Here is a 12,511-nt window from a genome sequence, read left to right as displayed (position 1 = left end):
CTCCCAGCAGGATATACCCGCCTCCAGGCCCTGAGCTAATCAGTTTTAGTACCAGAGCAATAGGAGAGGACCGACAGGTCAATGAAAAAACCTGAACTGTCCGAGAACCAAAAGAAAAAATATAACTGAACACACCCTCGGACAGAAAACCAAAAGAGCAACCCAAAAGGCGGGAGCTGTGCCCCCCCATAGATCCTTCGAGAAAGAGATTTTACGGTAAGTGTTAAAAAAAATCTCCTTTTCTCTATCGGCTCCATTGGGGACACAGACCGTGGGACGTTCCAAAGCTGTCCCTTGGGTGGGCAGATAATCAGTTAGGCAGACGGCAGTTTCACTGCCGCCTGCAGCACTTTACAGCCCAGACTAGCATCAGCCGATGCGAAGGTATGAACCCAGTAAACCTCGAGAAAGTGTGCAAAGACGACCAAGTAGCCGCCTTGCAAATCTGCGATGGGCGAGGCCTTGTTCTGGAGAGCCCAGGATGCCCCAACAGAACGGGTAGAATGAGCCACAACCCTGAAGGGAGGAACCTTCCCCCTACAGCGATAGGCTTCCAAAATGGTAGACCAGATCCACTGAGAAATGGTGGCCTTGGAAGCAGGATGTCCATTGCGACGACCTTCCGTAAGGACGAAAAAGGAATCCCACTGACGAAACAAGGAAGTGACAGAGAGGTAAGCCCTAACAGCCTGAACCACATCCAGTTTGGGGAGGAAATGCTCCTTAGGATGAGAAGGAGCGGGACAAAAGGACAGAAGAACAATGTCCTCATTGAGATGAAAGGCCGAAACAACCTTAGGCAAAAAGGAAGGATCTGGCCGGAAGACAACCTTCCCCTAATGAAGCACCAGAAACGGTGAACGGCAGGAGAGAGCCGCCAATTCAGACATTCTTCGGATGGAGGTGATAGCAGCAAGAAACGTCACTTTCCAAGAAAGGAAGCGCAGGGACACCTCCCTAAGGGATTCAAAAGGTTCACCTTGGAGGACCCCCAGGACCAGATTCAGGTCCCAAGGAGGAGAAGGTGATCGAAAAGGAGGGGCAGCATGTGCCACACCTTGAAGAAAGTTCCGGATATGAGAATTAGAAGCCAGAGGACGCTGGAAAAGGACAGAAAGAGCCGAAACCTGACCCTTAAGGGAACTGAGAGACAAACCCAGTTCCAAACCAGACTGCAAGAAGGAAAGAAGACGGGGAACAGAAAAGGTAACAGGAGACAAAACCTGAGCTTCGCACCAACGAAAATAAGACCGACAAGTAAGTAAATTTTCGCCGAGGAGGGCTTACGAGCCCTGAGCATGGTGCGAATGACTTGGGAAGAGAAACCGCGGGCTCTCAAAACCGCAGTCTCAACCGCCACGCCGTCAAATGCAGCGACTGTAAATTGGGGTGGAAAAGAGGACCCTGAGACAGTAGGTCCGAACGAAGTGGAAGGCGTAGTGGAGTGTCATCTTCGGGGCCAATCTGGAGCTACCAGAATGGGGGGAACTTCCTCCGCTTTGAGCTTCCTCAGAACCCTGGGAAGGAGCGGAAGGGGAGGAAACAGATAGGGCAGAGCAAACCCCGTCCAAGGAATCACTAGGGCGTCCACAGCTAGCGCCAGGGGGTCCCTGGACTTCGCCACAAATGGAAGGATCTTCTGATTGTGCTAAGACGCGAAGAGGTCCACGTCTGGAATGTGCCAAAGGTCGCAGATCTGCGCGAAGACCTCTGGATGCAGGGACCACTCGCCGGGGTCGGCTGAGGACCGGCTGAGAAAGTCCGCTTCCCAGTTGAGCACACCCGGAATGTGAATCGCCGAGATGGCCGGAACATTGTTTTCCGCCCAGATGAGAATCTTTGTTACCTCGACCATGGCTGCCGAGCTGCGAGTGCCGCCTTGCCGATTTATGTACGCCACGGCCGTGGCGTTGTCCGACTGGACGGGGACAGGGCGGGACTGAAGCAGGGACTCCCAGTGAAGAAGGCAAAGAAGAATTGCCCTCAGTTCCAAGATGTTTATTGGAAGCAGGGCTTCCCAGGGAGACCAGAGGCCCTGAACTGTCTAGTCCCTGAACACACCACCCCAGCCTGACAGACTGGCATCCGTTGTAACCACCTGCCAGTGGAGGGGAAGAAATGATCGCTCCTGAAGAAGAAAGGTGGAGCGGAGCCACCAGAGCAGAGACTGACGGGTCCGGCGAGGGAGAACAATCTTGCGATCGAGAGACAGAGGAGATCTGTCCCATCGAGAGAGAATCGCCAGTTGAAGGGGACGGTAAAGAAACTGGGCAAAGGGTACGGCCTCCATGGCCGCTACCATCCGACCCAAGACTTCCATGCAAATGCGGATGGAAACTGGGGCCTGGGCAGAAGGGAGCGGACTTCTGAGTCAGACGTTTGTCCGGCGGAAGGCAAATCCGGGCAGAGGCCGTGTTGAATTGAAGTCCCAGGAAGATCAGAGACTGGGTGGGAGAAAGGACAGACTAGTCCCTGTTGACCATCCACCCGAAGCGATCCAGAGTCTGGAGGGTGAGATCCACATTCTCCAGGGTCTGGACTCTGGTGGGAGCCTTGATGAGAAGGTCGTCCAGGTAAGGGATCACTGAGACTCCTCTCGACCGCAACAGAGCTATCACTGGCGCAAGGATCGTGGTAAAGACCCGTATAGCAGTGGTCAGACTAAAGGGGAGGGCTACGAATTGAAAATGTCCCTCCGGAATAGCAAAACGGAGGTACCGTTGATGGCTGGGAAATATCGGAACATGGAGGTAGGCATCTTTGATGTCCACTGAAGAAAGAAATTCCCCTTGTTCCATGGATGTCACTACCGAACGGAGGGATTCCATTCAGAAGTGGTGGATGAGAAGATGACGGTTGAGATGCTTGAGGTCCAGGATTGGCTGCACCGAACCGCCCTTCTTGGGGACCACAAAAAGATTGGAATAGAAACCCCGAAAACGTTCCCTTGGAGGAACGGGGAAAATAACTCCCTGGAGAAGCAGGGACTGAAGAGCCTCTTGAAACTGCTTCGCCAGAGAAGGAGATCGGGGAGCCCGGGACTGAAAAAAAACGATCCCTCGGGAGAGAAGCAAACTCGATTTGGTACCCGTTGGACACCACGTCCCTGACCCAAGAGTCCTGAATCTGTGTGGTCCATACGTCTCAAAAGAACTGGAGACAACCTCCCACCCGAGAAAAATCTGCGGGTGGGGGCATCACTTCATGCGGAAGTGGGTTTGAGGTTGCCCGATTTGGCCGCAAAACGGCCGGAACGGTTGGTGTCCGATTTCCTAGACTGGCGCGCCCGGAACAAGGGACCCTTCTTGTCCTGCGAAGGCGCCTGCCCCGACCCCTTATTGGGGCCAAAAGTCCGAAAGGAAGAGGACTTCCTCTGGGAAGTAGAGCGAGCTTTATTTTGAGGCAACAAAGAGATAATCTCATCAAGGCACTTGCCAAAAAGACAGACACCAGTAAAAGGGAGCTCGGTGAGAGACCTTTTGGAAGCGGCATCCGCATTCCAAGCCTTAAGCCACATGGAACGGCGGAGAGCCGCCAGGTGACCCACAGCAAAGGCAGCACAACGGGCTGACTGCATGGAAGCTGTGCACAGAATTTCCCCAGCTTTAGAGCATTGGAGAACCAAGGCAGACAGATCCTCTGGGGGAGATCCCGCCTGGATACCCTGACGGAGTTTTGAGCACCACAACGATAGGGCTTTGGACACCCAAGCTGAGGCGAAGGTGGGAAGTAGAGAAGAGCCTGCTGCTTAGGAGACAAACTTCGCTAAGGACTCCACCTTCTTGTCCGTCGGGTCCTTGAAAGCAGCCGCATTTGCCAGTGGCAGCCTTAGAGAGGCGGGAAATTGGTGGGTCCACCGAGGGAGGGAAAACCACCTTAGAGACAAGGTGCTTGTCAAATGGGTAACGCACCTAAACCTTCTTCATTCCCGGGAACCTCTTGTCTGGATGTTTCCATGCAGATTCCAGAAGGGTGTCAAATTCAACGTGAGTTCTGAACCTTTGAGGTGCCGGTTTAGCGCGATGAAAGGATACTTCAGGAGTCACGTCCGAAGATCCTGGGTCCTCTAAGTGAAAGGTGTCTCTTATGGCCACAACCAATGAGTTCACCGTTTCAACTGAATCCAAGTGGTCTTCCGAGTCAGATGCCGATTCAAAAGCCTCATCCACCAGTTCACCAGTAGAACGTAAACGAGTGGAGGCAGCCCTGGAGGGGGGCGACCCAGAACGGGTACACGGCTCTGGCGAGGCAGAGTGGCAACTGCGGGAACGTCCTCTGGAGGAGCGACGTTTGTGATCAGATGACCCGGGGGGTGGGACTCACGAGAGGAATGCCCACATCTACCTGAAGACTCAATGGAAGAGTCAGAAGATGCCCCCCTAGTACGCTTGTGAGAGCGTGAGGTATGTGGAGAAGGGGAGCGGGTCCCTTTAGAGGGCCGGCGCAGGGCAGACTTCTTTAAGGCAGACATCACGTCACGGGAGGCCTCAGCCACCGAACCGGAGACTTGAGTCAAGTCAGCCATATACTGTGACTGGGAAGAAACCCAGGCTGGAGGGGCAGCCGAACCCACCGGAACTGAAGGAGCATCCGGGGGTACCATGGGGTCTGGGGCAGCAGAGGAGCAAGTGGGTTCAGCAGATCCAGGCATTTTGGCATTACAGGTCTTACAGATAAAATAGGAAACCAATGCTCCAGTTGTCTGTTTAGAGGGAGGAACAGTTCTGGATACAGACATAGTGAAAAAAGAACTCTCTCACCCGAGTCTGTGTCCCCTGTGGCAGCTGCTGTGAGGAGAACTCCGCTCTGAGAGAAAGAGAAGGAGAAACAGGCCAGCCAATAGCCATGGGGGGGGGGCATGCCTGGAGCAGAGACACTGTCTAATTGGCCTCTGTCCCCCAAAAATCGCACGCACGGCGCTGATTGGAGGGCAGTTCACGCCTCCAGTAAGCTCCTGCTATAGAGCTATAGCGCCCTGACCGCCGTGAAGAAGAACAGTAATGCCGCCCGCTCCTTGCTCCGGGTGCACGTCAGTCGCGTCTGTGCCCGTGGGGAAGTGAGCGGGCGGTTCACATGCACGCCGGCAGCTGACTGCTGCCAAAAACGAAAGTATGTCGACGCTCCGTGAGCCAAACAGTACAGAAGCCGCGGCCGACAGCCCATAGTCTAAAACACGCACACACACACACACACACATGTACATAGTTAAAAGTAACCCCTTCCTGCTCCAAATGCCTTTGCTCGCCCCTGCTTTGAATAAAGATAGAGCCCCAACACAGGCCAGCCCCTCAACCAGAAAGTGGTCTAAAAAATGAGGGTCTCCAGAGGTTGCAAGTCAGCACCTAAGGAGCCCCAACACAGGCCAGCCCCTTAACCCCTTAACGAAGCAGGACGTATATTTACGTCCTGCGCCGGCTCCGGCGATATGAAGCGGGATGGCGCCGCGATCCTGCATCACATCGCGTCGGTCCCGGCGCTCATCAACGGCCGGGACCCGCGGCTAATACCACACATCGCCGATCGCGCCAATGTGTGGTATTAGCCGCGGGTCCCGGCCGTTGATGAGCGCCGGGACCGACGCGATGTGATGTGACGCTTCATATCGCAGGAGCAGGCGCAGGACGTAAATATACGTCCTGCGTCGTTATGGGGTTAAGGGGCTGGCCTGTGTTGGGGCTCCTTAGGTGCTGACTTGCAACCTCTGGAGACCCTCATTTTTTAGACCACTTTCTGGTTGAGGGGCTGGCCTGTGTTGGGATACTTTCCCTTTCTAAAGTGAAAGTATCCCGGCTAGTCAGTCGGGCTGTTCGGGACCGCCGCGGTGAAATCGCGGCGTCCCGAACAGCTTACAGGACACCGGGAGGGCCCTTACCTGCCTCCTCGGTGTCCGATCGACGAATGACTGTTCTGTGCCTGAGAGCCAGACAGGAGCAGTCAAGCGCCGATAACACTGATCACAGTGCATGAGATCCAGGCAGGAGCAGTCAAGCACCGATAACACTGATCAGTGTGTGCAGTGTTATAGGTCCCTATGGGACCTATAACACTGCAAAAAAAAAAAGTTAAAAAAAAAGTGTTAATAAAGGTCATTTAACCCCTTCCCTAATAAAAGTTTGAATCACCCCCCTTTTCCCATAAAAAATAAAACAGTGTAAATAAAAATAAACATATGTGGTATCGCCGCGTGCGTAAATGTCCGAACTATAAAAATATATCTTTAATTAAACCGCACGGTCAATGGCGTACGCGCAAAAAAATTCCAAAGTCCAAAAAAGCGTATTTTGGTCACTTTTTATACCATTAAAAAATGAATAAAAAGTGATCAAAAAGTCCGATCAAAACAAAAATCGTACCAATAAAAACTTCAGATCACGGCGCAAAAAATGAGTCCTCATACCACCCTGTACGTGGAAAAATAAAAAAGTTATAGGGGTCAGAAGATGACATTTTTAAACGTATACATTTTCCTGCATGTAGTTATGATTTTTTCCAGAAGTACGACAAAATCAAACCTATATAAGTAGGGTATCATTTTAACCGTATGGACCTACAGAATAATGATAAGGTGTCATTTTTACCGAAATATGAACTGCGTAGAAACGGAAGCCCCCAAAATTTACAAAATGGCATTTTTTCTTCGATTTTGGCGCACAATGGTTTTTTTTTCCGTTTTGCCGTGAATTTTTGGGTAAAATGACTAATGTCACTGCAAAGTAGAATTGGTGACGCAAAAAATAAGCCATAATATGGATTTTTAGGTGGAAAATTGAAAGGGTTATGATTTTTAAAAGGTAAGGAGGAAAAAATGAAAGTGCAAAAACGGAAAAACCCTGAGTCCTTAAGGGGTTAACTTGAAAGTGGTCCAAAAGAAAATGAGGGTCTCCAGAGGTTGCAAGTCAGCCCCTAAAGGAGAAAAAATATACTCACCTCAGTCAGAAGAACTTACCTAATGGAGTCTTCTGCGAGGTCTTCAGTCAGCTTTTGTTACCTGCATCACACCGAGCTACCATGTGCGAGCGAGGCGAGCAGGAAATAGGGGGACCCGGACCCATGAGGTACAAACCCCAAGCGCTGACCGTTGGCAAGAGGGGGTTAACAGCGCATATACGCAATGTCTGTGCCCCCTTACTCGTAATGGGGAAACAGTGAGCCGCAGTTCCTGAGTCCCCACCTGAAAACATGAAAGAAAAAGGAATAAAAAAAACTAACACATTCCCTAACTAGGAAAATAATAAAACAAAAGACCTGGTCTGGAGAAATCCAGACCATGTCCACCTCCTGCAGACACTAAGCTTAAACTGATTAGCTCAGGGCCTGGAGGGGGGTATATCCTGCTGGGAGGAGCCGACTTTTTTAGTTGCCATAGTGTCATACCTCCTAGAGACAGCAGCATACACCCACGGTCTGTGTCCCCCAATGGAGCCGATAGAGAAAAAGATAGTTTGCAAGACCTCGGGTGAGTGCAACTGATCTTTCTATGTATTTATTAGAATTTTTTGTACCCTTTTCTAGATTTCAGCCTCCACGCAATTTTGTTTCTGAGCTCTACAGGCAGCTCTTTCTGCTTCATGGCTTGGTTTTTGCTCTGATATACATGTAAGAAGTGAGACCTTATAAGACAGGGCTGTGTCTTTCCACATCCTGTCAAATCAACTGAATTTACCACAGGTGAATCCAATCAAGGTGCAGAAACATCTCAGTGATCAAGAGTATCATAGTAAAGGGTCTGAATACTTATGTCCATGTGAAATTTTAGTTTTTCCTTTTTAATATATTTGCAACATTTTCTAAAATTATATGGGCTCCTCATAATGAGCCAGTTTTTTTCTAATGTAGAAATATTGATTATATATAATGGATATGATACATTAGGGTCAGTACCAGAATGGGTCGAGGGTTGGCCTCTGCAGGTCCTCCAGCTATGGAAACTTTCTTTGGTCTTTTCCCATATAGAGTGTGTCTGTAACACAGGAAATCCGTCCGACCCTGGAAGGTCTCCACCATTTCTTTTGGTTGCTCCTCACGTCTTTTTAATCCATCCAGACGAGCTTTACTGTAAAATAGCATTGTGCGCTCTGTTTCCGGGACCAGGGAGCGGAAGGTATGAGCTAGAAGATAATGGGAGGGTTAACAGCATAGTCTCTGTGTACTGCCCCTTCCCCTATTTTCCCCACATCATTAAGTCAACCATTTACCCTTTAATGCGTCAATGCGACCTGGGGAAAAATACTCAGTGGTGACTCCGGACTGTCTCTTCTGCTGTCTCATGTCCAGCTTGTCCTTCCGATTCTGGAACCAGTCCTGGAGTTCCAACTCTTTGGTGCCTGGGAAGGAGAGTAGGGGTCTTAGCATGTGATAGGTAACCATGTCTATTGTCTAGAGAATGTCTATGTCTACAGAAACTTGTGGGAACTTACATTCTGTGTCCTGGTAGAGGGTGAGACGAGATATGTGACCGTTCTCCTGTAGGTAAGGGGCCCATTTCTCCAGCTTGGCTTTTTTGTACTGTAAAAGCTTCTTCCCCTGAGGACATCGTGTTTCAAACTCTAGAGGACAATGCATTTAAAAAGACAAATGATAAAGATTAATTCCCTGCTTATCTATGCTAGAAGTATTTATTTAGCAATTTTTCAAGAGTACAATAAAACAGAACAAAATTCCGGGCAGCCACAAGAGCACAGGCCCAGGCAGGAAAATACACAGTAGAATATGATACAAAATAGCAGCCACCGACCAACATATCAACAAGAGCAGCTCTTTTCCAGACTTTAAATATTTATAGAGGCACAGGGTATATACATGAGAGCAAAACCGGACCCACAACATGCAAACAATACACCATACACCATTCATTCCCCGAAGTCGCCACCCCCATCCAGCACAATAGGATAAACCCATAAACACTACACAGACTGGGACATCATCTCAGGAGGGTCAGTTGAAGCCTCCAAGACCAACCAGGGCATCCAGACCTTCTCAAATTTCTTAGGGAACTTCCTACTAAGGTACAGGGCCTGGTACAGTGGAACATATTTATTGACCAGTTTGATCCACCAAGAAATAGGAGGGGTAGTGGTGTCTTTACAAGCCATAATTACCAACTTCCAGGCACAGAATAACAGAAAGCGCAGCAGGAGCCGTCTGTGAGAAACCGTTTCCACACCATTAATAAGGCCCAACAAGTAAACCTTGGGAACAAAAAGAAACGGGAAACCTAAGTGGTCTGTCAGAAACTGCATTACTTCTCTCCAGAATGGGACTCCACACAGCATGAAGGAATGTCCCCTTCCTCTACCCCACACCGGAAACAAAAATCAGAGGGGCACACCACAAAAATCAGTTTCAGTTTCACAGGGGTATAATATCACAGGGGTATAATATAAGCGCAGAATAAAATAAAATTGAATCAACAAGTTCCTGGCACTATCCACCGTGAAATAGTACGTCCTCTCCACCTCCTTCCATTGCTCATCACACAGTTTAGGCACATCGTCCACCCACTTCAAATAATTAAGTGCAAACGGGCTGGGCCCCACAGATTGGAGCAGGGTGTAGCCTTGTTTGAGAGGCATAGAGAGGTCCGCAATGCCCAGGAGCAGCTCCATATCAGAGAATGCTGGAGTAACCTCCAAGGAGTGAAACTGTGCCTGTACAGCATTTCGCAACTGGAGATCCCTATATAAGGCATTTCGAGGGACATAAAAATAGGCCTGCATCTCTGGAAAGGATAGGAATGATTGATCGTCCCCAAACAGGTGAATAGCGAACTTGACCCCATGGATACCCCAGAAGCCAGCTTCCTTCAACTCCTGAAGGTGAGGTAAAAGTACATTTGCCCACAGGGTGGTTCTGGTGGAGACAGCAGATTGTGGGAAGCGCCTAGGCACCACAGACCAAACCTCCACCACTGTGTGAATAGGACCTAGGAAGGACGAAGAAGGAGAATATCTATACAGGGTGTTGGTGAGGCTCTCATATGATCCTATGAGGGCCCCAGCCAAGGCTGTGGCTACATTAGAAAGATCCAGGTCAAACTACCAGGCTGCATACCCCAGCCAAAGCAAGAAAGTAACTATGCATGTTAGGAGCCGATAGGCCACCCCGCTGCTTTGGCGCCCGGAGAAGAGCCTGACCGAGTCTGGGAGATTTACTTTGCCAGTAGAAGAATCTCAGAATGCCATTGAGTTGTTTAAAGAAGCGCTTAGGTGGATTGGTAGGGGACAGGTGAAACAGATAAAGGAATTTAGGGAGGTATAGCATTTTAAAAATGTTCACCCTCCCCGCAAGGGACAAAGGTAGGGAAGACCAGGACTAAAGAGGGGCCTCAGTGTTAGACAAAAGGGGTTCTAGGTTAAGGGGGAGGAAATACGCCAGGGAAGGGGAGACCTCTACACCTAAGCAGTGCAACCTATCCACCACCTGCAGGTCCACCGGAAGGGAGACAGAAAGAGTCGGCCTATGTGAAAATGCATCAATGACGATTTGTTCAGCAAGCCTGAAAAGGAGCCGAACTGATCAAGGAGGCCAATTAAGGCACTCAGGTAGCTCTCAACATCTGTTTAATATACTAAAGTATCATCAGCATACATGGAAACCTTCTCCTCCAGGGGGCCCCTACATATACCTCTTATCATATACCTCTTATCAAAAAAAAAGAGGGGACAATGGACATTCCAGACACATACCCAGGCCCAGGGGAAACGCATTCAAGACACCCATATTTGTGCGAATCCATGCCCTTGGCCGATCATAGAGAAGGCAAATCCATGAGCCATACCGAGGCCCAAACTGCAGACTCCAGAGATGCTAATCCACCAAATCAAAAGCCTTGTAAACATCCACCTGTGTAGAAGTAGAAAAATGGAAGACCAGAGGACAGCACCTCATGCTTTACCCCATTAACAGGAAAAATTTAGAAATATCGCCTGTAAAGAGAAAAAGCAGGCTCTATAAATTTGCCGCTCACCTTGAGCGTATAAATATATGCATGTAGTCCCATATTGGGGTATGTAGTACTTGGATCCTATGCAGCCCAGAAGGTAACAGGGAGAAACCAGCAGGTATCCTGTAGAATGCTGAGATGAGGAGAAGAGAAAAGGCCTTGGCAGCAGGCGCTCAAGTATCTAGTAGAGATGATACGACAGAGTCGCATGAGTAAAGTAAACAGCAGCTTTATTGATGTACGGCAATAACGCGTTTCGGGGCTATACACTCCTTCTTCAGATTGATAGTGTACATACAACGATAAAAACAAACAGGGTATTTATACATGTGATGATTGCTGTACATCAATAAAGCTGCTGTTTACTTTACTGCTGCGACTTGGTCGTGTCATCTCTACTGGATATCTGAGCGTCTACTGTAATCAAGGCTAGTAACAAACCCGGGAGAGGCATCATCACTCGCCGCAGCAATATTTCACTGGAGCCATCTCACATTAATGTCAGTGGCCTTATTGGGCATGAATCTAGTTTGATCAGGATGACAGAAGCAATGGCTCCGTTAAGCCGATTCACCTAAATAGATTGGTGGGAATCCGGCAGTGTCAGATCCTTACCCGGTTTGAGAAGGACAACAATTAAGAACCCGCCCCCCCCCCCCCCCCCCCACCTCATTGAGTTAGGGAAAGTGTCCATTTGTGCAGCGGCTTTGAACAGCTTTAGCAGGATAGGGACCATCTCTATGCTAGGAGTCTGACCAATAACACTGACGAAGTAACAATATCTAAGAAGAACCATGACATAGTAACTGAAACATGGCTGGAGAATAGCTATATAACTGGGCTACATGGTTATAGTTTGTTCAGAATGGATTGCAAACACTGGAAAAAGGAGGAGAGGTGTGACTTAATATAAAAAAACTGTCTAAAGCCCCACAATGGGAATATATTTGTAAGGCAAGTGAACGTGTGGAGTCTCTGTGGAGAGAAATACAAGAAGGGAAAAAGCAATAGTGGCAACAACCCACAATACGGTTGATATAATGGGGAATGTTATAATGGGGATAGGGGAAACTATCCCAATATAAATTGACAAACTGAAACTTGTGAACTTTTTATCAATAAGTTAAGACCACGATCTGTCCCAAATGGTGCAGGGACCCGACTAGGAGGGACCCTATTTTCCTTCATAGAACAGACCTGACACAATGGCCCTCATTTATTACTAATTCATGTTTTTTTTTCATGTCCATATAAAATTTGTACCATGTTTTTTTCTCATATTCTTGAATGTGATTTTTTGATGTTGGGAAAGTTTGGAGCATTGGACATGTGCAGAAATGTGCCCAAATTAATAAACTAAGAGGTTTTCAGAAATAAAAGTTTACAGGAAAAAGTTGCCAAAAAACAAAGAGGAAAATGGATATAAATGATTCGGGTTGCGAAAAAGTAGAAAGACACGCTTACATTTCGGATAAACAGCTGAAAGTGACGACCTTTTGTAAAATAGGGAAACTGTGGCACACATTGATAAACAGAGTGCAATTCATTTTCCCATCCTTTTTCTCACCA

The 12,511-nt window shown here is 48.6% G+C and overlaps 1 protein-coding gene across 5 annotated transcripts in view; it reads right to left on the bottom strand.

The window, feature by feature from the left end:
- Positions 1–12,511, bottom strand: part of DRC7 (dynein regulatory complex subunit 7) — a 48,106-nt gene that overhangs the window by 22,954 nt on the left and 12,641 nt on the right. For all 5 annotated transcript variants that reach the window (XM_056525345.1, XM_056525347.1, XM_056525344.1 and 2 more), the window contains 3 exons: positions 8,418–8,546; positions 8,196–8,324; positions 7,882–8,108 (listed from right to left, as the gene is read on the bottom strand). In XM_056525345.1, the coding sequence (XP_056381320.1) occupies positions 7,882–8,108; positions 8,196–8,324; positions 8,418–8,546 (485 nt within the window). The remainder of the gene's footprint in view (positions 1–7,881; positions 8,109–8,195; positions 8,325–8,417; positions 8,547–12,511) is intronic.

The sequence above is a fragment of the Hyla sarda genome, chromosome 6, assembly GCF_029499605.1.
Source record: "Hyla sarda isolate aHylSar1 chromosome 6, aHylSar1.hap1, whole genome shotgun sequence".
NCBI classification, from domain to species: Eukaryota; Metazoa; Chordata; class Amphibia; order Anura; family Hylidae; genus Hyla; species Hyla sarda.
The sequence above is the reverse complement of the archived record's forward strand: the minus strand, read 5'-3'. Positions and strand labels throughout refer to the sequence as shown.